General features: G+C 42.6%; 1 protein-coding gene across 4 annotated transcripts in view; it reads right to left on the bottom strand.

Moving 5' to 3' along the window:
* AOAH (acyloxyacyl hydrolase) overlaps positions 1-26,632 on the bottom strand; it is a 165,617-nt gene that overhangs the window by 101,257 nt on the left and 37,728 nt on the right. For 3 of the 4 annotated variants that reach the window (XM_077775418.1, XM_077775421.1, XM_077775420.1), the window contains exons 4-5: positions 22,589-22,688; positions 4,813-4,872 (exon numbers count right to left, since the gene is read on the bottom strand). In XM_077775418.1, the coding sequence (XP_077631544.1) occupies positions 4,813-4,872; positions 22,589-22,688 (160 nt within the window). The remainder of the gene's footprint in view (positions 1-4,812; positions 4,873-22,588; positions 22,689-26,632) is intronic. The other variant, XM_077775419.1, reaches the window with a different exon arrangement.

Raw genomic sequence — 26,632 nt, 5'->3', positions numbered from 1 at the left:
TTTGGGCAACAGCATTCCTCTCCTCCTTGTACTCAAGGGCTTTGGGAAAGGGTTTGAAATAAAGAACATTTTCAAATAGAACAATCCCAGCCTATTATGAGAGAAAATAAAGACTAATGGGAGAGACATGGCCTGGGCTTGGGGAGAAGGAAGAAGGAAGTCCCCTTTCCTTGGAGAGGGGGGCAGTAGGCAGGAAGTGGGGGCAGGGGAAGTGTGGAGATGAAGCTCCTCAAGCTTCATGAGCAAGGCATTTCAGACCGAAGTTTCCAGAACTCTCTAGCCATGGGGCAAATGAAAAGCCCTGGCTTTTTACTGAGTGGTTCTCTTACAATGATTGTGGTTTCCATGATGTTTTCCTCAGATGAATGGAAAAGACAACAGGGTAGCAAAGGTTAGAAAGTTGCATTTATCAGTGAAAGAGGAGATGGGACTCCAGCCCATGGAGTCCTTCAGGTGACTATGAGTTGTATCAATAGTGTTGGCGATATATTAACCCTGGCAGAGGAGAGCAAGCCAACCTCATTTCCACACTATAAATGAAGTTTTTAAGCATCTTTGTGAAGTTTGCTCAACTTTCTAGGATGGGAGGAACAATCCTGATTGGTGCCCCCATCCGTATGCAAGACATGGAGACAGAAGAGGCTGTCCTTGTTCTCCCGGAGCCTAGTGGGGCGGTGGGGTGAGTATCTTGGCTCTTAGCATGCTTTGTGAGGTTTGCAGTGGTCCTGGCATTAACATGGCTATCTAGGAACCCAGAGGAGGAGGCAGGAAATGAGCCAGAAGTCAGGTAGGAAGGTAGATGTTCTAGGCTTTGTGACCCCACGTCTGGTCCACAGACTTGCTACAGGTGCAATGTGTGATCCCCACCCCGACTGAACTGGAAAGCCTGGGTGGGTCCTCCCTGGAACCAGTGTTTTCATAGCTTCTAGGTCATTCTGCTGCTCACTCAAGTTTGAGAACCACTGTTCTTGCTCCTAGCTGATGAAAGTGTGATCACCAACCAGGAGCATTGACCTTGTCTGGGAACTTTGGGAAATGCAGAGTCTCAGGCCCCACAGCAGAGTCCACATTTTAGCATGGTCCCAGGTTACCAGAGCCATCACCGAAGCAGGAGAAGCATGGCTTCTGGCACAGAGAGAGCGCCTCATGCGATGCCAAGGGGGCATTATCATGCCGGGTGTGGCATCTGGCCGGGGGCGGGGGAGGGGGGCAGCCGAATGTTTCACCTGGCTGGAGTGTAGGGATCCACAAAGACAAGGTGAACTATGGAGGGAAGGAGACATTGTGACAAGTCTAGGAGGCCGCACTGTGTTATCCCGTGGGGGAATTCCTGAAGGTGTTAAGCAGAGAGATCACATTTGTATTTTAGAAATATGACTCTGGGGGCAAGAGCGTGGCCTGGAGGAGGTGAGCTGGGGCAGATGGACTTATTGGCAGATAAAAATCCTGAGGCTTGATCCTGAGGTTTCTAATCTCAGTACTACTGCTATTTTGAGCTAAGTCTTTGTTGTGAGGCTGTCCTGTGACCTGTGGAATGTTTAGCAGTATATCTGGGATCTAACCACTAGATGCAAGCAGCCTCAAAAAAGTCCCCGGAAATTGCCAGATGTTCTCAGGGACGGGATGGAAAGGACAAAGTTGCCACTGTTGGGAACCACTGTTGTAAAGGTGAAAGGAGGGGGTGCTTATGAAAAGGAGGGGTGTTTCGAAGGTTGAGTCCACAGACCTGGTACTAATTAAGTGCTGTGGACAGACTGTCAGACAAAAGCCAGCATGAAATTATACCAAAACATCGGTGGCAGTTCGGGAATGTAGACACATTCTGAGACTCAGCGTTCAAAGTCAGGTTGCATTTGAACGTTCGAGCTATGTACAACCTTCAATATTTACTTGAATCTGAAGGCCTTGGTCTAATTAACCTAAAGACAAGGTAGATTTTAACACAGATGTAACCAATTCATCAAAAAAATTTATATGGACAGTCTTGTAATTACTGCACGAGAGGTACAATAGAATAAAATGTTATAATTGCACAGCTGTTCGCTGTCAGAATTCAACCTGAAGGCTGCAGCCGTCTTTGACATTCATTGTGCAGGAATTGGGTCTAGGATGTGGACAATAGATGATGGAGCTTGTCCAGGGAGGCCCTCCACCCACCCGAACTCCTCCCGTTTGGACAGAGGCTTGAATTACTCAGTCCTTTCGGCCCACAGTATGGGAAAGACTAACCTCTTATAATTTACTTGCGAAGAGGAATGACCGCAGAGGGATGTTGCTTCCACAGCCATCCCTTGTAGTTTGCCAGCCCCTTCCTTTCACTTTGAACTTTGCTAGACAGAAGCAAAATGTAGGCTGTGATTGATTCAGCAATGGTTTTAAAACATTGCATCTGGCTGCATGTAATCCCATTTAAGTGAAAGTCTCCATCTGGGCTGTCCCCGGACACAGGAGTCGTGTAGCATCTTAGCAATCTGTTTAAACCGGTTTCTGCTTGTATCTTGAGCTTCTCCATACACCAGGATGTTAAATGAGCACAAAACAATACACAGGGGTTGAATAAAGAAAAAAAAATGTGGTGACTGGGGTAAACAGAAGACCAAAGGGGAGAGAAAAAACTATTCTTCTATACACAGCCAAACTGAAGTTGAATTTCTGCATGGTGAAGTGCTTTTCAGCCCTTGCCATGTATTATTTTGCTTGGTTTAATTGCACTTGGGAAAATGATGTTATTAAGTTGGTAGGTTTTCAAATAGGGATGCCATGTACAGCTGCACAGGTCATGCACCACACAATTTTAATATCTACATAGCCTGTGATGTCAATGGTGCTTCCTGAAATTTAGTACTAAGGAGGTCTGTTTGAGAGCTACTGGCATAGTGGAGAAGGTAGGAACTTGGAAGTAGCTAGATCTGGATTTAAATGATGGGTTTCTCACTAGCTATGTGGATTGAGTAAATTGCCTAACATATCTGATCCTTAGTCCTCTCATTGGTAAAATGGGGTTGATAACAAAAATATACTATCTATTTTGTATGAGTTTTTGTGAGAATTAAATAAACGGATTCCATAACGCAGGTACTCTAAGCCCTTAGATGCTCAGTTTTCTGCCAGCCTCACTGAGATGCAGATGTTTTCTGGAGCATCCCCTTCAACAATACTTAGCTTTCCCCCAGTCTGACAGGGTGTGTTGCTTTCTGCACCCTAGCTGGGTCTGCAGCTATGCCAGCCACCACAATGGAATTAACTGCAGCCAATATCATCTGAGCAGTAATTCAGAGACACTTATTTGGATTTTCTGATTCTTTTTTCCTTGATCATTTTAATCTAGAGAGTAAATACATGGGAGGAGGTTTTTGAGGAGTTTTGTATTGTTGTTCGGTAAAAACAAAAAACATCTTTTTTGGCTTATCACAGGAATTACTGGAATCCTGCTCCATGAATTATGCTTGCAACTCTGATGTCAGAAGTGAAAAATTGTAAAATCCTAATTAGCCTTTGAGCCAATGCCAAGGCTGTTTGTGCTAGTCAAGTTAACAATGCCTGAAGAATAAGTTTTTAGAGGCATGTTGAGAAGAAGGAAAGAAGAACTGTATTATTCTCTAGTTTTGTTTAGAGTTCTGAAGGTGGTCAAGGGTTTCACATGGTGTTTCAATTTCTTGTTCAATGGCTTAAGCAGATTAGCTAACCAGCTGCTGTTGGCCTTTAATTGCTCACTGAATTAAATAATGATTGGCAACACAGACATTGTGATTGATCAGTTGATTGTGTAGAAATGCCTGAATAGTGCCCATTACCATGTCTCAGCCTTATATCAAAACCCATCTGCCCCCCACGAGCAGGGCTGTCAGATAAAATATTGCACTGAACATACTTACACTAAAAATGTATTCATTGTTTATCTCAAATTCAAACGTAACTGGGCATCCTTTATTTTATCTGCTAAATCTGCCAAGTCAAGCCGTAAGGGCTTTTCCTTCTCCTTATTTCTGTGCTGCCAAATCAATACCACCTGAGATGTACCGCATCAGGGTGAGTGACGGCAGGGCAATGAGGCAGAAGCCATGGACAAGGGCCATGCCCTCTCATCTCTGATGAATGCTTCCTTATTGCCCGGATCTTTAGCGTTGAGGGAAACCTGGTTCTTCAAAGGTTTTCGTTTCTGCTTCCTTTTCAAGTGGGGGCTGATTGGCCTCCAGGGCCTCAGTCCCATACTTGACTCCATGGTAAGTGATTTGAACTAAGCCTGGTATTGATTGAGTGCTTGATAAGTTCCAGACCCGCCACACATCAGTTCTACGGGTCCTCACGCCTCTGCTTTGAGAAAGGAATGCTACCTCTGTCTGTATCTTGCTGACAGGGAAACTGCGGCTCAGCTCAAGGTCACATATTTAGAAAGTGGAGGGGCGGAAGGACAGAGCCTCCTCCAAAATGGTCTACTGGAGAGCAGTACCCCTCAACGGTGAGTCCCAGAGGACATTTGGCAAATTCAGGGATAGTTTTGGTTGTCATGACTGGGGAAGGGCATCGTGGCTGCTGGCATCGAGTGGCTAGAGGTGCTCTCCACCCGGCAATGTGCAGGACGGTGCCCACAACAAAGGCATAACTAGCCCCAAATGTTGGTAGTGCCCCGGCTGAGAAACACTGCCGCAGAAAAAGGCGGGGAGGGGCTCATCATCCTACCTCAACCTCATGGCAACAATGGTGGTCTTGGGCTTGGATCTGGAGCAGCCCCTGGTCTTTGGGGCACACGGGCAGAGGTGGGGGAAGACGGATGTGTCAAGGAGAACACTGGCACTCTCCTCAATTGCTTACCAGAGCTGGGGGCTTCTTGACAATCTGTCTCGCCTTCTCCAGTGTAAGTGTCCATGCCTCCTAGAAAAACAAAGTTAGATGACTACAGCTTGGGTCTCATCTGTCCTTTCTATGTCTCTTCCAAAGTTAGGATCTTTAAAATTTTTTTAATGTTTTATTTATTTCTGAGAGAGAGAGAGAGAGACAGCATGAGCAGGGGAGGATCCGAGAGCGAGGGAGACACAGAATCTGAAGCAGGCTCCAGGCTCTGAGCTAGTTATCAGCACAGAGTCCGACACGGGGCTCGAACCCTGAGATCATGATCTGAGCCAAAGTCGGATGCTTAACCGACTGAACTACCCAGGTCCCCCAAAGTTAGGATCTTTAAAGTCCGTACGTTTACAGTGAAGAAACTATTCCATAAATTTGTGATAAAATAATTCACAAGAAGGCAATTTCATGCTAATAACCATCTTTATTAAGGGATTTGCTCTGTGCCAGATGCTGTGCTAAGTACTTTGCAAACACAGTCTTATTTAAATATTTCACAACAGCTCTGAGAGATATGACCTTTTTATAGATGAGGAAATTGAGATGCAGAGAAGCTAAGAAGTTGGCTGTTGATCACAGTGCCAGCGTCCGGCAGAGACGTAGTCTGTACCTCTGCTTTCCTGCCTGCCGCTACATTGATGTCTCTAAGTGACCAATCCTCATGTCTGGAAGCCCCACGGCAGGAGGTGGCCAACAATGCACCTGCGTGGGGCAAGGTAACACCGTGTCCCTCACTCACCTCCCCTTCTGGTCCCACATCCCTATCCTTTCAACCATGTCTAGAGCATCCAAGTGCACCTTCTTAGTTTACGCTGCAAATATAGAGTTCGCTAGTTGTGACCAGTAACGATTGTTATAGAATTCCATTTTTGTAGACTTGGGGGCANGGGAGGTATTTGCTCCCAGCTCTGCTCCCCAGAGCTTTTGTGCTCCCAGCACATCCGGACCCTGCCATAGGCTTCCTCGTGCTGCTTTCTGTGAGAGAGCATGGGTGATGGTTTGCACTTCTGGGTTCAAACTGCAGCTCTCCTGCTTGTTAGTTGAGCAAGTTATACTCCAAGCCATTCAGTACCCACAGAGTTCCTTAACATGGAAGAAAGCCCTGTTTTTGTCATCTGCAACATGGGGGTGATACCCACCTACCTCCTAAGAGTGCTGTGAGGAAGACGGGACATCATTCATGTGAAGCCCTAGGCCAGAGCCCGCCCCAGTAATCCCCAGCTCAATAACTGATAGGTTGGTTAGATAACTTCTGTCTTACAGCCCTAGGTTTCCCCTTACCCAAATCGATAAGGAAGCTGGGATTAGGGGAGAGTGCCATGGTTCTTACTCCAGGAAAATGAGGACATTGTCCCTGCATTTAAGCAGAAAGAACAAGTACCAGGGGTGCCTGGGTGGCTCAGTCAGTTGAGCATCAGACACTTGGTTAGGTCTCAGATCATGATCTCACAGTTTGTGAGTTTGAGCCCCATGTTGGGCTCTGTGCTGACAGCATAAAGCCTAATTGGATTCTCTCTCTCTATCCCTCTCCACCTCTAAAAATAAATAAATACCCACTTAAAAAGAACCAACAGGTACTGGAATGGGACCTTGGAGCTGGCAGTCAGCAGGAGAGGCCTCTTGGGAGACGTGACCATAGCTGCTAATGCATGTTCAGGACTTGTGTCCCTGCTTGACTCCACTGTGGACTCTTCCCCGCTGGGAGATGCCTTCCTCCCTGAAGGAGCTCCCTGCTATTCTGAAGAGCTCAGCCATGCTGGGTGAGCACGGGTGGAAGAATGACGGCTCAGTGTGAACTGATTTTCCAGCAGGTGCTTTAGGAAGGAGGGTAGCAATGCCAGCCCCAGCACGGCCTCTCCAGGCTGGCTCTGAGACCGTCTCCCTGGCTTCTGCCCCAAGTCACACTCCTCCAGCTCAAGTTCAAAGGATGCAAAGCGTGGCTCTTGTGTCAGAGGCAGCAGGACCGCTGACAGCTGAGAGGGCGTGTTAGCTACTCGAGGAAAGAAGCTGGTCTCTATCTAGGTCGGTCTGGTCACTAGGACGCCCTTGGACAGTGCACATTTCTTAAAATCTGAAATACCAACCTGCCAGTTGGCGAACAATCGTATCCCTGAGCCCTTGAGTGTCCCCACCACGGGTCTGGCCGTTCAGCCTCTCTCCTTTGTGACTTCCTTAAGATCAGTTCACAAAGGGTCAAAGTTGTGGGACAGCCTCATGGGGCCTGCAGGCTGGGCTCCAACACATACCCAGTGCTCACTCTGATCGGCTGACAGCAGGGCCAAAGCGGATCATTGTAATCTTCACTTTGAAAACATAGATGCGTGGATTCAATTTTGGCTTTTTCTGGAAATTCTGACAAATCCTGGAAACTCTCTGTCAAGTAAGCATCTGGGACAGAGTCATTATAAGACACTAGATCTAGGTGCAAGTTTCTGTTTTGGTGCCTTTCTTAGCTGCTCTCATTAGCCTAAAAGCCATTCTCTGTGATACTAAAACATGATGTTGGTGTCCCTCTGCCTTAATGACATGCCCCCCCACCTTGGAAATACTTCTTTCATTCTAAAGCTCCGCTCAAGCACCTGCAGGGTCTAATACAGTCCTTGCTACATACTAGGTGCTCAACACATATAGAAACAAAAAGTGAAAGAAAATAGTTATGATATTATGTTAACCCAGGAAAACAGGCTACTAGATTTTATGTGCACAGAAAAAAAATTCTGCAAAGAAATGTGCCATCATAATTGTGGGTGACAACTTTTTCCTTTTGGTTCTCTCTTGTGTTTTCTAAATTTTCAATAATGTGCACAAATTCAGCAACAAATGCTTTTTAAAAAGAACTCAATATATGTTGCCCTGTTTCTTACTGAAGCAGAACAAGCATGCTCCCAGCACAGGGATGAGGACCCTGGAGACGGGTGGTGAAGAGACACGCCTTCTCTCCCAGAGTTACCGGCTGGCAAGAAGACAGACCAGGAGCAAGCATTGCAAGTGCAAGTGCAAGGGGCCAGACAGAGGGCCTGGTGAGGGGCAGACAGAGGGCCTGGGCAGACTCTTCACAGGACAGGCCGCTTGGATCCCCTTGAGAGAACTAATCTGGTTTCACCCAGCTCAGTTCTCTGAGGGGATCAATGTGTAGCGAGGGATAAAGACAAGCAAGGCAAACAAATAAGCAAAAAGCCAAGTGGCAAGTGCTTCACCAAATGCCTCTGACGCCCCAGTGCTTTCAGTGATGATGCCTCTGTGGTTCTCCCCGGGGCCCGAGGGCAGGTTTGTCTGGACCTTGCTCAACCAGAGCACCACTTTCTCCCACAGTTCAAGTGCATGAATGCCGACATAAAAAAGGGAATCAAGATACCATGCCTGCTCTTTCTTCCCCAGAAGAAAACAGATGTCAGGAATCAAAGACATTTGGAAAAGCTCATTTTTTGCTTGTCATGATGATAAGCAAATGGGCAAATTGTTAGCGATGTGCAAATGAAGATCATCGCTGTCTCTCCTTGGTAACCTTTCACTGCTGGCAATGTAGTACTCAAGGCATCGTTTCTCAAGTATGAGGACCACTCTTCTGTCTCTGAGAAACTAAAACTCCAGAATGCAGGGGCTCCTTGGTGGCCCAGTCGGTTAAGCGTCGGACTTCGGCTCAGGTCATGATCTCGCGGTTTGTGAGTTCAAGACGTGCGTCAGGCTGTGTGCTGACAGCTCGGAGTCTGGAGCCTGCTTTGGATTCTGTGTCTCCCTCTCTTTGCCCCTCCCTTGCTCATACTCTGACTCTCTGTCTCTAAATAATAAATAAAAACGTTAAAAAACGTTTAAAAAAAAACCCTCCAGAATGCAGAGGCAACTGTAATCGGGAATTGGAGAGAGAGTTAGGGAAGAGATGGTGAGCTGGATATAACACTCTGCTGGTTGAAAGCCATACTGGTATTTATGACCCAGCTAGAGTAATCTTCTGAGGCATGAGCAGATTTTCCATCACGATGAGGGACTTGGGTCTGCCATGCTCATTTGCTCCTGAAATTTGTTATGGCCAACTCTTTCCAGTTTCTCATTACTTTCTCCCTCCGGTTGGAGTGTGTCCTTATTCCCACTTCAAATTCCCTTCAGGATCTATTTAACATTCTCATGAGTGAGTTACCAAGGAGGCCCTCACGTAGGCTTACAAAACATAAGGCCTCAGCATGGGAGCTTAGAATCTGAAGAACCATGGGTTTGTATATTGGGTTTCTTTACTCAAGAACTTGGAAAATTGCAAGGACCCTAAGGCCTGGTGTCCTGGCAGGCTACAAGAGCGGAGACGCTGGCCCTCTGCATGATCATCAGAGCACATAGGAACATAAATCTATCGTAGTTCATGGAACACTTGTGTCCAGAATGATTTAAGTGTTCATCCAAACCAGAGCCAGCCCAAAGTCTTCAGACAAGAGGAGAGGCTTGGTAACTACTGATCCTCAGTGGAAGATATTTAAATGTATTGATCAGTAGTTCATGGTCTCCATTGTTATTTTCTATTTAAAATGCATTTGGACTCTAGAGTGTTTGCAGGTTTGAATGCTTGCTTTGCTATTTACTAGTTGTGGGATCTTGGGCAAGCTACTTAAGTACTCTGTGCCTCACTTTCCTCATCTGCAAAATGGGGATAATAATAGCATTTGGGGGGTGTGTGTGTGAGGATTGAACAAAATAGTACTGGGAATAGTGCCTTGCATATAGTAAGCATGACATTAGTGTTGACAACAATTGACATTTTTTGGGGGGTTGGTATGTCACCAATATGCAGCTGGAAAAATGATAATAATTACATCAGCCTCCAAAAATGTATACTATTGTTTCTGTGACCTTGAAAAGCACCCTGAGAGAAAAGCATTATTTTTCCCTTTTACAGACGAGAAAACAGAGATGAGAGGTTACATAATGTAACCATGGCCATTCTGTAAGCAGAGCTAATGGTACTCAAGTCTCTAGGTTCCAACTCTTTTCCCACCCTTTCCACAGTTTTCCAGGAATGAAATCAGCCCCAAATTTTAACACAGGCAAGGAAATATGACTTCTAAGGTTTCACTGGGGCTTAAGGGAATGTCAAGGGAAATTCACATTGAGTGTGGATGGCTTAATACAAAGGATCACGTGGTCAGGGGAGAGAGCCGCTCTGTATGCCAAGGATCGATGCACCTGTACGGAAACTCATGTACAAGCATCACAGCCACCATGTGACTGATAGTGAAAGAGAAAGAAATAGATGTTCAGTCAGCCATTTCTTTGTGCAATCATTCATTCTATTCATTCATTCCACAAACACATTGTTTGTCTGTGCTGTGTGACATATTACATACGAGGGATGTAATAGTGAATGAGACACAATCCTTCTCATCAAGGGTTTTATAACCTGGGAGAGAAGATTGGAATTAAATGTAATTTGAATACAATGTAACAAGAGGTAAGTGATAATTGCTATTATTCCTATGTTACAGATGAGGTAAATTAAATCATAGAGTGGATAAAGTCCAGAGTCACAGAGCCAAGGAGTGAGTGGCACAGTCCAGATTCAGTTCAGACCCTTTTGGCACAAAACTCACGCTTTCAATCTCCCTCTGGGAGATGTTACTAGGTGTGCTAGACAAGAAAGTTGTATTAAGTTTAAAAAGTTTGGGAAATCTGTGAACTAAATACTCCTCTGAGAAAGCCATAACACACATTAGCATTTTCAAGGCTTTCAGCCACTTTGTGGTAAGAAGCACTATGGAGAAAAGCGTTTCCCAAACATTTAAATGTTTCAGCCAAAGCATAGCACAGTATTGTCTGCGGTGGGGAAAAATGTAAACAATGGAATGTACAGGGATGCTCTGGAAGTCAATATAATTTCTCTTGACATTCTGGGAGTATTGGTGAATTGGACAAGACACATTCATTAATTGGGCCTTCTCAGGTTTTGTGATGTTAAATAATTAAAATCTGGTACACTTAGAAGTGAAGGAAGTAAAGAGAAATCGTATTTTTAGGCACGAGTTTCTACAGTGAATAATTTTTAGTGATTGCATTCTCTGCTCTATCAATTATAGCAGCAATAGATTTAAAAACTACAGAAAGTGCCTTTTGTTCACTTCACACTTTTGACAGCTGTGACAGGTTCCCACAAAGGAGAAAGCCCCTGGGAAGTGAAATGATGATTTTAGATGCGNATGGTGTTGTGGCTGGGGGAAGACCACTGATCTACTTGGATCTTTTCTAGAAGTTCATTAGGACAGGTTTCCCCACACCACTAAATTTAATTGTATAAGGTGATTTACAAATGGAGCAAGATTTGAGAGAAGCTCTCTCCAAGGACTTGACCGCCCACTGGAGGCAATGAGCACGTAAATAACTCCAGAGTAAGGCAGTCTACCAGAACCAAGAGAAAGGCGGGAAAAGGCACTTTGAGGTGTCTTCTATTCAGTAAAAAGACAAAGGCAGGAAGCCCCCGTGTTTGTAAGGTTTTATCACATAGTGGCATATCTGGCCTTTGGTTAGTATTTGCTCATCTATTGTTGTGTCTGCATTCCACCGTATCTTACAGTGGCTATTTTCCAATATATAGGGTAAGGTTCATTGAAGCCCAATTTGGTTTTCATGTTCTGAAAATTCCCAGCTCTGAAGGGCACTTATGATTTCTAGATGTGTGGAAAAAATGAAGTCAGTTCATGCCACTTTCTTCTTCCAAGGATAAGAGGGAGGGAAGGAAGGAGGTGAGGAAAGAAGAGAGGGAGGGAGGGTGGAAGAAAGGGAGGAAGGGAGGAAGGAAAATGTTAAAGGAAAAAGCCACTATATTTAAATGTATTCACTTTTATGACTGAATATCTCTTCCTCATACTCATTTTACCATTACCTAAATTTCTTCTTTCGTATTAGTACCATCGATATATTTAATCATACTATCCACATGCTTTCTCTAAGACAACGCCTTTAAAAAATTTTTTATGTCTTTATTTTATTTTGTGAGACAGAGACAGAGAGCGAGTGGGGGAGGGGCAGAGAGAGAGGGAGACACAGAATCTGAAGCAAGCTCCAGGCTCTGAGCTGTCAGCACAGAGCCCAACGTGGGGCTCGAACCCACGGACTGTGAGATCATGACTTGAGCCGAAGTCAGACGCTTAACTGACTGAGCCACCCAGGTGCCCCAAGACAACATTTTTTTAAACAGCATTGTTTTGAATGGCACTCTTCGCATCCCAATCTTCTTTTTTTCCTGACATTACTTTCATTGATTTTCCCACCATCACCTTCACCAGCATCACTGCACACATACAGAGATTCTTCAGTGTTGCCAGGTCTGTACCAAGCATTGTCTATGCTTCATCTGTATCCTTGATACCAACCTAGCCAGGGAGGAATGACCAGTTCTTCATCCCACTTTAGAGATGAAAAGTCCAAGAGCCACTGCTGGAATTGTGTAAGGCTTCACAACCAACATTTCTGTTTCATTTTGACTATTTCTTCCCTAGTGTCTGTGCACGTGCAGATGCTCTCCTGTGCTGGACTCTTTGGCCTATTCTTATTACAGGAGATTTTCCTACTCTTAAATATATGATTTCTAGCAAATAATTGGGTTATTTCGACGTTGAGTGTGGTTCAGTCATTGGGTTGTTTTAGGACAGTTGCTTTGCAACATAATCTATTAATATTATTATTACTTTACTACTATTCGGTTTGCATTCAGGTTGCTAGATACGTCTTGTCCAATGTTTCACAATTAATTTGTATTAGTTTCCTATCGTGGCTTAAAACAACACAAATTTAGCATCTCAACCGAGTGGAGATCAGAAGTCTGAAATGAGTCTGAGGAAGCTAAAACCAGGTGTCAGCTGGGCTAACGGTCTGCAGTTTCCAGGGGGAATCTGTTGCATCTGCAGTGTCTAGTGGCTGCACTCGCTCCTTGGCCAATGGCCCCATCACTCCACTTCTGTCGCCATATTTCCTTCACACATTCTGACCCTCCTGCCTCTTAATTACATCAGGCTGATGCAGATAATCCAGGATAATTTCCCCATCTACAGATCTCTGACTTAATCACACTTGCAAAGTCCCTTTTGCCGTGTAAGGTAACATTCACAGATTCGGGGGATTAGGAAGTAGACCTCTTTAGGAGGCATTGTTCTGTGTACCACATTGTTCATTCAACAAATACTTAGTAAGCGATTAATAAGTGCAGTGGGGTGTGCTCGGCTTTGGGGAAATTGCAGGGGACAGCATGTGTTTGGGGAATAAAACAGCTAGGTTATCTGTTCTCATGGAGTTTATATCTTGGAGCAGATGTTAAACAATAATTTTATAATTATTTAGCATATTGTGCAATTGTTTGCTTATAATTGTAATATGTTCTGAAAGAAGGGGTTATGATGAAAGGCAAGAAATTCTGGAGGGTCTGGCTTAAGTTAGGGCACTAGGAAACGTTTCATAGAGGATATGACTTCTGAACTGAGTTCTGATGTGGATGACTAATTAGATGAAGATGAGAACCAAGAGTAGATATTGGGAGATCACTGGTTAAAACCTCAAAATTTAACATATCTTTTAGAACTATTCACATTCACTAGAGTCATTAGTCTTTCTTTCTCTTCCTTTCTTTTCTTTGTTTCCTTCCTTCCTTCCTTCCTTCCTTCCTTCCTTCCTTCCTTCCTTCCTTCCTCCCTTCCCTCCCTCCCTTTTTCTTTCTCTTTCTCTTTCTTTCTTTCTGACATTAGTTTTCTTGAGCTAAGGGAAGAAAGAAGCATATTATGAAGAGAGAAATATTTATTTTTAAAAACATTTTTAAAGAAGGCAAGAAACACTATCAAATCTTGAGTACTATATAAGTACCTTTCTTGGGATCATTTCTTCTACGTATCAGAAAGGGTAACTTAAAAAAATTTTTTTTTAATGTTTATTTACTTTTGAGAGAGAGAGAAAGAGAGAAGACAGTGCAAGTGGCGAAGAGGCAGAGAGTGAGGGAGACACGGAATCCGAAGCAGGCTCCAAGCTTCCAGCTGTTATCACAGAGCCTAGTGGGGCAGGGGCAGTGGGGGTGCTGGAACTCAGGCCTTGAGATCATGACCTGAACCAAAGTGGGAAGGTTAACCTACGGAGCCACCCAGGCGCCCCTCAGAAAGGGTAGTTTAAATTTGCATTATATAAAATCTCTATGAGTTTAATGACTGCCAGATTAGTCTTTAAAGAAGTCTAAGTAGATAAATTCTCCAAGATTCCTCATATGGGCTTACACTGAAATGCAGCATGGAATCTCTATCAAGGTACCGTGAAATGCCCAGAGAAATGATTCAACAGTAGCCCATACATCCAAGCACAGCATCTAATGCTTTCCTCCATTCTGCTAGAGTTTTAATCCTTCTAGTCTTCAGGGAGCAATTTAATTCAGTGGTCTCTGATATTTACAGCCTTTCTGTTTCTGCGATAATTTCTTATCTAATGACCTTCAAAGAGTTTTGTGGAGGCAAAAGACATAAGAGATAGTTGGAATCTCATTTAATTTTCACTTTGTTAATTATGAGAAAAGGATCAGTATTTCCTCCTACATTTTTGGTCCTTTGATCTTCTTTTTCTGTAAACTAATTGTTTGTGGACTTTGCTCACTTTTTTTTCTTTTTGATTTTATAAAAGCTCTTTGAATTATGGAAAAATAATTCTTTGTGTGGCATATTACAAGAGCATTTTCTCAGTTTACAATTTTTTTTTTTTTTTACTTTGTGTATGGTAGGCTTTTTATTAGTCAGATGTATTCACATTTCCATATGCAACTTTTGTGTCACAAATTACGAATAAGATCGCTCAGAGTTTTCTTCTTCTATGGTTCCATTTTTAATGATTCAAACTTTAATTTATTTGGGATTTATTTTGCTATGAGAAATAGATAAACATTGAGCTTAAATTTTATTTCTGAACGGCTAGTCTTTACTTCCATCGAGTGACTAAGCCAGTGTAGTTCCACTGATTTGAAATGTTATTTTTATCAAAAACAAGAACTCATTGGGGTTTATTTTTAGGCAGTATATTCTGTTCCCTTTGAAGCTGACTCTTCCACATCTAGAAGGACATATTCCCCTGTCATTTATCTCCATTGTTCAAAGTTTCCTGAGATGTTTAAATAGGAACTTGAAAAACATTGTCAAATAACTCCACAACCAACAATTTGCTTGGATTTGGATTTCTCCTCTGTAAAATTAAGATAATAAAATAAGCTTGCCTGTGGGGAAGAACTGTAGATGCTCTATGACAAGTACCTAGGCCAGCTTTTGGTATGTGTGTAGCAACTTAAATTGTGTTTGCATTGGGGCACCTGGGTGGCTCAGTCAGCTAAGTAACCGACTTCAACTCAGGTCATGATCTCACGGTTTGTGAGTTTGAGCCCTGCATCTGGCTCTGTGCTGACAGCTCAGAGCCTGGAGCCTGCTTTGGATTCTATGTCTCCCTCCTCTCTGCCCCTCCCCCACTCATGCTCTATCACTGTCTCTCAAAAATAAGCATTAAATTTTTTTTTTTTAAATTGTGTTTGCATTTCCTTTTATTTTTCAGCAGTGAATGTGTGCATGTCACACGATGGGGGCTTAATAAAGGTATATTGTGAGAACAGATGAATGACTGCCTATGCCTTAAAAACTTATCAATTTCACCCAAGACTCTTTTGACTCTAGTACTATTTCCAATTTCAGTTGCCAATGATATGATCGTCTTCTAGGCACAAATATGAGTTTATTAAGTGAGGTAGTTTGCAAAACTTTATTAACTCTTTCAGAGTATTGAGGCAGCACACACACAAAAATGCTCTGGAATTGTAAGTTACTCTTTCCCTGCAACGTATGTTCCTTTCACAAGTAACATTTCATTGTCTAATAGTTTGCCAAGTCACAGTTGAAGATCAGACGTCATTCAAGAAGGAAATTTCTTTAACCTTAAACTGGTGATCACAAAAACGACTTCTTTATTACTTAATATTCTGTTTCCCCTAAGCTTGGATGGGTAAGAAAACACTCACATACTGTACAGAGTTAGGGTGGAGAACAAAGGAAAAGCACATATAAGTTGGAGAGGTTGACTAGACAAGGAGATAGGAAAAGAAGCTTAATTATTTCTATTTAGTATAAGTTTTGAGTTATTATTTTGCTAGCATTGTCAATGATACTAGCCATGGAGGCTCCAATGTAGTGATGATGACAGAGGAAGTAATTTTTTCTTCCTTGTTTGACACAGAAATTCTGTCAAGCTGAGAGCACTGAATTCATTTGTATATTCTGTGCACATATTAGCCCCCCAAAAAGGCAAGTCACAATTATAATGTTGAGAGGACAATGGTAGACTTTAGAGATTTGGATCTTGTAAAACAGAGATTGAGTAGAGAAATTTACCTAAAGACACACACACACACACACACACACACACACACACTCCAAGGGACTCATTTAAAAAGCTTGGGGAAGATTAGATAACACATCTAGAAGCACGGTGCGAGCTCACAGAGCTAACTAAGCTCATCATTATGAACAGAAGCGCACTGGTGATTGTACAGAGTGAAATTTAGTGACTCATGAATCTTAGAAAATGTTCTACTTCCTATCCATTTGTAATCTTTCCTAAACCTTACTACCTGAGATCTTCAATCAAAAGAGACACCAGATGTTTTAATTCACACTTAATGTTTAAAAAATTAAACTAAGTTCCTGCGATCCGCTTTATTTCTCAGTTAAACAACAAGAATTTGTCATGGGACACTTTCTCATAAAAAGAGTGAAAACTTCCTCCTTCCCAAACCCTTTTATGTCAGCTTCCTGGTAATTTGGGTCTCATGGAAACATGAATTCCCTGTCTATGCCTCCCTCCCCGACACTCAGCACTGGAAATCTCTGGCTCCTGCAGCAGTCAGACTCACCCGGGGAAAGGCCATTTCAAAGTCTGGATTGCTTTCCTAAGGCAATGGTTCTCCCTCATGGTGGTTTATTTTATTATTTTGTAAAATAATTTTTTTAACATTTATTTTTGAGAGAACAAGAGTGTAAGTACATGCCCGAGCCAGGAAGGGGCAGAGAGAGAGAGAGACAGGGACAGAGACAGAGACAGAGAGAGACAGAATCTGAAGCAGGCTCTGTGCTATCCGTGTAAAGCCCTACATGGGGCTTGAATTTACGAACCATGAGATCATGACCTGAGTCGAAGCTGGATACTCAAACAACTGAGCCACCCAGGCACCCCTAAAATAATTTTTAAAATTGGTATTGATATGGCATCTGCATTAGAATCACCATTTGTGTAAGAGGAGATAGGAAGATGAAGACAAATGAGAAATACCTGGGAACTTTTTCATGGCTCAGAGATGACATCACTGATAGAGTATGTTGAATGTATGTGTCAGTATGCTTACATTTTACTTATGCTTATGAATTTTTGTATTTGAAATATATGAATACTCTGATTTACTGATTTCAAGTACTTAAAATTTATTATGTGAAATAAATAGCAAAGTATACCGAAATTTTACTCCGTATCTAAATGACTCTTCAGTTTGGCCTTCCAATCTGCCCCTTGTCCACATTTCCAGCCTCCCTTCCACTATCCTTCACCAGGGATAAATATGTCTATCTATGTTTCCTTTCCCAAATAAAGCTCAGATCGGCTACCTCTCTTCCTTTGCTCAAGGCCCCTTGTCCTACCTGTGATGTTTACATTGAACAAGCACAACTGGTAGAATGGAATCTTAAAGCAAAGTCATTCTTGACTCCCTCCTCTCACTGCCTCACAGCACTTTAAATGGGTTGGAGGCCCTGGGGAAATAAAGAGAATCTATCTCCACTAGAGCACACACTCTGAATATAATTCTCTTTTAATGTACATCAAAGTGGTGTGAAGTAGGTCTTGAGTATGCCTTTGAGATATCTGTGAATGTAGCATGTCCCTGCAGCCCAGGGGTGGTTAGGAAGGGCGTCTGTTGCACGATATAGGGTGTGCCTTGAGCATCTCAGCATTAGGGGACCCAGGAGGGAGCAGCATAAGGCCGAAGAGGCTCTCCTCTTAGCCCAATGGGTGCACTTCAACACAGATCTAAAAGAGACGATTCAAGGTACACATGAAGGAATCACATTCAATTTTCAGTGTCCAATTTCTGCTTATGCACATGCATACACACGTACAAGCACACACACACACACACATTCCAGCAGCAGGCAATGCCTTCTTTTGTATGCAAATATAAAGGAGTGTATAAATAATCCCTTCAAAGTAGGTAACACAAAACTATCTGGCTGGTCTTTACAATGCAGTCTGCGATTTTCTTTTCCTTTCCTAGGCTTGTCTTGTCCTTCTTTCCACTTCCTCTCACCTTCCCTTGCCCCACACCACTCCTGGTGCCTGCTGAACACTATAGATTGTTTCCTGCTTTGTTAATCACGGATGGCGTTTGCCATTTTGAGCACACACTAGACAAGGGTATGAGCCGTGGCTAAAGGACTGGCCAAAAGTGGGCTTGGAATGTCAATTGCGCTGTAGATGATGAATTCACAGTTTGCTGAGATCCCTAAATGTGATTCCACTTTTCCTTTTGATCCTAACAGTTGCCCTGCACTGCTGGGTTCTGCCCCACCAGCTCCCTGGAGCAGAAAGACCCCCTTCTTCCCTACCCCCTGCAGCATGCATTTCACAGGGGCAATGACTTGAGTCACTTTATTTGTATTTTACCAGAATCAGAAATGCATGCAAAGCAGGACATTGAGGGTGCAGAGTCTTGCTTGTGAGGAATCACTGGCCCAGGAGCAGTGGTTCAATTAAAAGTAACTCTACCCCAGGAGGAGCGGTGAGGCATAGAGCACCGTGGGGAAGAACTCGGGCTTTCAAGACCAACAGACCCAGGGCTGAAACTTTTTGTCACTTATTAGCTGTGTAACCTGTTCATTTCTCCCGGTCTCAATTTCCTTATCTGTAAAATAGACCCCTGCCCCACAAGAGCACTGTTGAATGAGATCACACACATCAAGGTCAGTGCTGATATATCATCCAGATACCAAACATGTGCCTTGCCCAATGGAGGCAGCAAGGATGGGCAAGAGGTAGACGTGCTGCCCATCTGAATAAGAAAATCTATGTGAACTTCACATTTTCATATCTCTGGGCCTCACTTTCTTCCTCTACAACATGCAGACAACAACAATACCTACTTCATAAGATTAAATGATTCATATACATAAAGCCTATAGGGCAACACTGGCACATTGTACTGTTTGAAAAGGTATTTAGGATGACAGAGGAGAGCAGAGTTAAAATTTTGTAGAGAAGGTTAGGAATCATTCTACAGAGAAGGTGAGAGACACATGAGCTCGAAGGATGGCTCTGGTATTGACAGAGCATCCTGGGTGGAAGGGATGATTGAGAACAAGGGTGCAGAGGGAGGAAGGTTAAGGTGAGCGCAAGAGAGAGCCAATCATTCCACTTTGGCTGCAGCAAGGGATCCAGAAGGACAATAGTGGAAGTCCAGGAAGGCTTTTGGAGAATCCTGAAGTGTTAGGTGAAAATTCTACCTAATTAGGGAGAAATGGGTGATGGGCATGGAGGAGGGCACTTGGGATGAGCACTGAGTGTTATATGGAAACCAACTTGACAATAAACTATAAAAAATAAATTAATTAAAATTAAAAGAAAAGAAAATGTGTACCTAATTGGGTAAGCAATATTGAGATCATAAGCTGGGAAATAATACGGTGAGAGACAGGCTCTGGGAAAATTAGTGTGTCCACGAAGTAAGGGAAACCAGAATTTCCATCAGGGGTGCAGATGAGAAGTTAGTGGCACTTTGTTTATTCATTCAACAAATATTTCTTTGTTATGTATGAGGCCCATCCTAGACATTGGGTGTATAGTGGAGGGCAAGGCTGAGTCTGTCTTTCTGGACGTTATACCCCAGTGGGAAAGATGGATAGACAGGCAATCACCCGGGTATATCATTTAAAACAAGGCAGGTTCAGTGGAGGGAAGTACAATAGCTTCGACAAGAGGGGTATGTAAAATGAGTCAGGGATGGACTCCCTGGAGAAGCAACATGTAAGCTGAGACTTGAATGATGGGAAGTCCATCAAGTTGAAAGATGAGGGAGAAGGAGAAAATGCTTTCCACATAAAGGCATTGAGGTGGAGTGACAAGATCAAATGTACCTCATGGAAAGGCCTTTCTGGCATTGGTGTGGAAAATTTTGTGGAAAGCAAGTGAGAGCAGAATTTGGTTGGACTAACTAGGAAGCTAGAGCAGGAGTGGCGTCTAAGGATGACTGTGGGATCCCTTCACGCAGGGATACCATTACACACCCAAAACATGATGAACCTTACAAGCAAAAGAAGCCAGACACAGAGAAGAACATACCATATGATTCCATTTATATGATGTTGAAGGGCAGAACTTTATATGAATGAACTAATCTGTGGTGATAGATATTAGAACAGTGGCTACTTTAGGGGTGGGTATTGACTGGGAGAGTCATGAGGGGGCTTCTGGCAGCAGGCTGGAAATTATTTACATCTTTAGTAGGTAGGTAATTCTACCCACTAATTCACATCTGCTTTGTGGGTGTAATTTGTGTGCCCTGGAAATGAAAAAGAAGGTCTGATGTCCACCATTAAAAAAATACACACTCAAAGTATAATGTTAAGGGGGAAAATTATATATAGCACATTATCATAACTCTGAAAAAATCAATATAATAATAATAATTTATTTAAAACTTAAAAGGAAAACATCCAACATTTTGATGTTGACGGTAGGATTTCAGCTGGCTGATGTGAAGAGACACCCCAAGAAGGATTTTCAGAAACGCAGGCAATTGTCAAGAGACTAAACCAACCATTGTCAGCAGGAGAAGGATATGAATCCCAGTTCTAGTCTTTCCTAAGGGAGTGACCTTCAGCAGATTACATAACCTTTTCAACCGGGTTTCTGCAACTTTAACAAAGGGGTCATCATGAATACCGGTGCCTCCATCCCAGAACTGTTTGGGGGCCTAAATAACGTGAAGTGTAAGCACAGTGCCACACAGCGTAGTGAGTCCTCAGTAAATATCAGTTGCTGCTATTAAAGAAACCTTGGAGGCAGAAGAGAGGAGAGCTGCTCACATTTACACCCACTTCTCCAGGGTGCCTGTGGAGATGGAGCCTAATGAGGGGGGTTTGAGGAGGAGGGGGAAGGTCCAGAATAGCGACCCTGAAAACGGCCAGCTGACCCGGGAGCATGCTCTGCTGAGGCTGCAAGATGAGCAGTTCTGGGGTGAAACCCTCCCACCCCATCCCAGCCAGCAAGGGTGAAACACTCCCGAATCAGGGATTGCACAGGGTGTTGAGGTGGGAAGACAAGGAAATGGTATTTCGAGGATAAACTCCACAGAGTACGAAAATACAGAATGTCGTTTTACATGGGATAGTTTAAAGTTGAACATTTTGTGACTATGTATAACTGTGGGTGCGATGTATATATAATGTGATGTTATTTCAGGAGATGAAAAAAACCCATATCGCTTGCCTTTGTACATAGAGACATAGTTTCCTCCATGCATTATCCAATAGCGAATATTATGATACAATATTTGCATGCTATTTGAATTCATGAAAAAAAAGTTTTTTTAATTAAAAGTGCCTCTCCCTTCTAGAAACCAGTGGATTCCAAATCTTCTCCAGTGGAATTAGGGGAAATTTAATTGGCACTGAGTCGATGACTGAGGGACCATGGCATGCACACATGGTCCAGGTATTTGAATCTCTTTCTTCCCTTTCAAGGAGACAGGATTATGATGGTTAATGTCAGGCAGCACCATTGGGTTCATTAGTTCAGGCCACAAAGTGTTAAATGTACTTTATTTCCATGAGAATAAAAGGGAAAATGCATATAAAACAGAAACCTATTGTGTAATCCACAGAAAAACTACAATTCTGGGACAGGAGGCATAGCATTTTATTTTATTTTATTATTTAATTTTATTTTTACAGGAAGCTTCTGAAAACTCAACACTTTGAGGCGGAACTGAATTTAATATTATGCTTTCATTCAGAATGTGAGCTGAGAAGTGTGTCAACCTGTGCAGCCCTGTCTACCTGCATTCCAACTTAAAATTGTCCAACATGATATAATATACACAGAGGGTTCTGCACAGCTACCTCTGAATAATAATGATATCGATAATAATTGTATTGGCTACCACTTTTATCCACACTTTTTAATGTAGCAGGTTTGTGCTGAGCATTTTGGATGTATTAGCTCATCTCCTTCCCACAACAAACCTATGAGGGAGGTATTTTAGGCATTTTAGTATACCCATTTTATGGGTGAGGACAATTGAGCTCAGACGTGGGTGGCCAACGGCTCAGGTTTTCCCAGGATGTGGGACTTCAGTGCTTATCCCAAGAAAGTAAGTCCTGGACAAACTGGATGAGTTAGTCTCTGTGAAGGTGATCTGCTTGATTTTTTTAAATAGTAGAAAGAGATTTAAGCTCTCCTCTTCTTGGCTGGTTAGATTTCCCACCTACTGCCAGCGCAGCTCTAGATTAGTCTATGATAGTTAAGTAGCCAAAACAGTCTTTGGCAGCATGGGATGGGGGTCTGGGCTGAAACTGGGGAATGTTATTTCACATGATGTAATTGAAAATGTCATCTTGCCTCTCTCTGTCCCCAACCGCTGAGCAGTGAAGCTGAACCTCCCTTTATATTTCCAAAGGGCTTGCGTGTCACTGTAATCTGACATTCAAAGCGAAAACCCACTCACCTTGGGAAGTGGATAGAGATGACACAATGGTCGGCCAGGGTCCTGCTTACAAAACTCCAGGGTGTGACACACCACATCAGCATTCATATCCGTGCTAAGCCTGGAGGGAAATAGGACAAAACAAAGGCTATTTAAGATCTCTCAGGCATTTAGGAAATAGAACCGATTTCAAAGGAAAGTAAATCCCCAGAATGGATTCTAGCATGGTCTTTGAGTCCAGCCCCGAGTAGCTGCGGATCAAAACGATTTCCTGCCACGTTGCTCTCTCTTCTGTTTGGAAGAAGGTCCTGGGGGTGGGAAGGGGGCATGAACAGCACTGAGCTGTGGTCAGCCTCTCACCTGGGCACTGTGATTCTTTTCAGGAGAAGCCACAAATAAAATTGGGGAAAAAAAAATGGACAGGGGTATAATTTGATGGAAGGAATATTTTAAAGCTCACTAAAAGTCATTTATGATAAAGCCTTAAACACCTAAAATTATTTTCTTAGGCATAATCCAAATCATCTGCTTCCCTTTAAAATAAATATATTTCCCAGGGATCCTGGGTTGCTCAATCAGTGACGCGTCTGACTTTGGCTCAGGTTATGATCTCACGGTTCGTGAGTTTGAGCCCTGTGTTGGAATCTCTACTGTCAGCATGGAGCTCTCTTGAAATCTTCTGTCTCCCTCTCTCTTCCCCTCCCTTGCTCGTATGTGTGCATGCTCTCTTTCTCTCTGAAAAACGGATAAATATTTTTAAAAATAATAAAATCAACATATTTCTTTACCTTATGGGAGAAAATACAATATTCTTGACTTTCCACACCCAGGATGGTGTAAGGAAAATGTTCTTTAAACATTTTGGTTTATGTCTAGTTTGAAGGGGCTAACACAAACCTTCCATATTCATTTTCTACCTGACACTCCCAAAACTCTTTTTACCAAGAAGAATGAGTACAATGTGCTGCTTCAAATGAAGGAACAAATAGAGCATGGGTTTTTAGCAACTTTACCCAATAAATCATTGATTCAAACCCAACCCAAACCAAACCAAGACAACAAAAAGAATCCATAAACATAGCTTGGTAATATCCGGAGACTAGTCTCAGAAACACAGTTCTAGATTTTAGAAGATGCTTTTTAGGATTTCTTCCCAGCTCACATGATCATTTAACTGTTCCCCTTCACCCACAGGGGCAGATTCCTAGCAATTGTGTAGTACTTGCTATGTCTTGGCCAGTTGATTGGACCTCATTGGATGACTATTCAAGTAGGATCAGTCAGATTCTCTCTTATGGGAATTTGGAATTGGTATTAAAAACTTCAACCTCATTCTGAGCTGTTCCAGAATAACAGAAACTAGAGTAACTTGGGACTGTAATGTCATTTTCTGCCACATGGACTGAGCAATTGGAAAGTTAATCTATAGGATGGGGTTCAGGGGTCAGAACCCATTGTGTGCAGTGAGGAAGGCTGAGGAGAATGTGCCCCTGTATTCCTGGTAGCTTCTAAGTCCTGCTTCCATCCTTGTCTGAGACTTGGTAAGATGGATGGCTTCTTCAGCTTTTTTGAGTACCTGAGTTAAGAGGGAAAAAGAGAGTCATCTGTTTGGCCCCACGGTTTGGTTCCTTCATGAGAGGTGGAGGGGAAGGTAACTTAAAATATAAAAGAAGGCCACATCTTATAAGTTGTGGGGCAAGCTGTATGTTGCAGATGAAGTCCATTAGCAAACTAATGTCTACCAAGGGTCAGTAAATCAGGAGAAGGTGGCCATTTTCACACATCTTTTCTCAACTTAATGGTTCATTTATTTAACTGATGACTACTGTCTTTATGGGGGTTTGATATTTAGTGGACTCAAGACGGTGATAAATAGGCTCTGCTTAACTTTTTTTTTTTTTTAAACCTTACAGCCAATATCCCATCTGTGGTAATCCAAGACCACTAACTAATCATATGATATCCAGGACCTATTCTCTTTCTCTGCAAATAGAACACAATTTCAAGTAAGTGAACTTGAATATGTGAGTGGAAATGAGGACCCCACAGACAGGATGGTGGTCTCTACATTGAGGATAGGAGAGAGGAACAGGCATATTCTTCCCAGAGTCCTCTAAGATCAGAGCTTTATCATCAAAAGACTAAAAGTGAGAAGTACTCCTTTGGACAAGAATAGAAAATGCTGAGCCTCCTAAATCCAGACAAGTGTAAGACCATTAGAATGTGCAAGAAGTGTAAAGAATGTAAAGAAGTGGCAAAATAGCACACGTGCTCTTTACCAACTGTGGGACAGAAAGCCTAGGCAACACACAGATGTGAAATCCTTAGGAAATCTCCAAATTCAGAATATCCATTTCCACCCAACATTGTTTTCTTTTTCCCATAGTAGCGAAAAGACGAAAATGGTCACTTTTTTATTTACTTCCGTTTACCACCCTTGCAGGTATAGAGGTGTGCAGGAATGAGGCATGTGGTAGGGGATTAGGGAGGAGGGAGGAGGCTTCAACACATTTGGCAGAGCTAATTAACAAGTTTAATTAAGATCATGGTAGAATGAAGTCAATGATGATGATCATCACCATAAATCAAAAGAAGGGAGCAAGGTCAGGGTTAACAGACAGAGTAACAGCCTATGGCAGGGAGTGAGGACAGGGACTTGCACACATGAAAGTTCTCAAATTTAGCCCTTGACGTTACTTTCAAAGAAAGTTTATATATTAATATTTAGTCACAGAGATATACTCACAGCATTGAAAGAAGATCTTCCTTATGCAACTTAACACTTTTATCCTATTTCTGGACCACACTCAACAGCGTACTATAAATTTATTCACTTGTATAAATCTTGTACAGTAGTCTCTTTTACCTGTAGTTCTGCCTTCCATGGTTTCCATAACTAGTGGTCAGCCACCGTCTGAAAGTAGATGATTCTCCTTCTAACACATCGTCAGGTCAATAGCCACCTAACTTACCTCGCAATGCCTATGTCATTCATCTCCTTTTATCCTATCACATGGGCATTTTATCATCTCCCATCATCACAAGAAGAAGGGTGAGTACAGTGCAATAAGATATTTTTAGAGAGAGAGAGAAAGAGAAAGACCACATTCACATAGCTTTTATTACAGTGTATTGTTTAATTGTTCTATTTTATTACTGTTGCTAATCTTTTCCTGTGCCTAATTTATAAATTAAACTATATCACAAGTATGTATGTATAGGAAAAAATAGTATATATAGTTCAGTACTATCTGGTTTCAGGCATCTACTGGGGGGTATTGAAATGTATCCCCTCTGGATAAGGGGGGACTGCTGTAATTATCTTGTGAATGGCACAGATATTACATTGTATTTTTGTTGTCTAAAAACACATTAATTACATCTAATGTGTACTATGTTATGGACCCTGTTTCACATTTTTTTCCTAAAAAATGTTAGTAGTTTAGGCCCCTTATGATCTCAGAGACTTCCCACGTTTAGATACAAGAGTTTATGATTTAGAGGAAAGCGTAAATAAATCCCAGGAAGTAAGGTGCGATGTACAGGAGACAAGGATCAGCCTTGCTCTGGCAACCAACGGCATAATGGACGTCAAGGCCAGGTAGTGGAGGACCCAGCACCTGTCTGGCATTGGCCACTCCTGGGAGTAGCCCTTCCCTGTAGGATCTAGGTTCTTGGGGGAATATGCCTGAGTGCTCAGGTGTCCCACTTCCCAACAACATCCTGTGGCTCGCTTATGGGTAGGAAATATAATTGCTGAATAATTAGTCCATGAATCATTGACAACTGACTGGTGTGAAATAATGAGGAGGGATGCCCTCTGGGTTAGAAAACATGTTTAATACTGGAAGCCTGAAACTGAGGTAAAACTAAATCATAAGGTTGTCATTTTCAGCACCTATATCAACCCCAAACTGTATGTGACTGATTCAAAGAAGTTGTAATAAAAGCACACCATAAGAAGAGAAATGTCTATCAGCAAACACTGAACACAGGTACTGGAAAATTCCTTGCAAACCAAACTAATGGTAGAAGAACCACAAAGGGAGACCATTTATTATTACT

Source organism: Crocuta crocuta, unplaced genomic scaffold, assembly GCF_008692635.1.
Source record: "Crocuta crocuta isolate KB4526 unplaced genomic scaffold, BGI_CrCroc_1.0 scaffold197, whole genome shotgun sequence".
Lineage (NCBI taxonomy): Eukaryota > Metazoa > Chordata > Mammalia > Carnivora > Hyaenidae > Crocuta > Crocuta crocuta.
The sequence above is the reverse complement of the archived record's forward strand: the minus strand, read 5'-3'. Positions and strand labels throughout refer to the sequence as shown.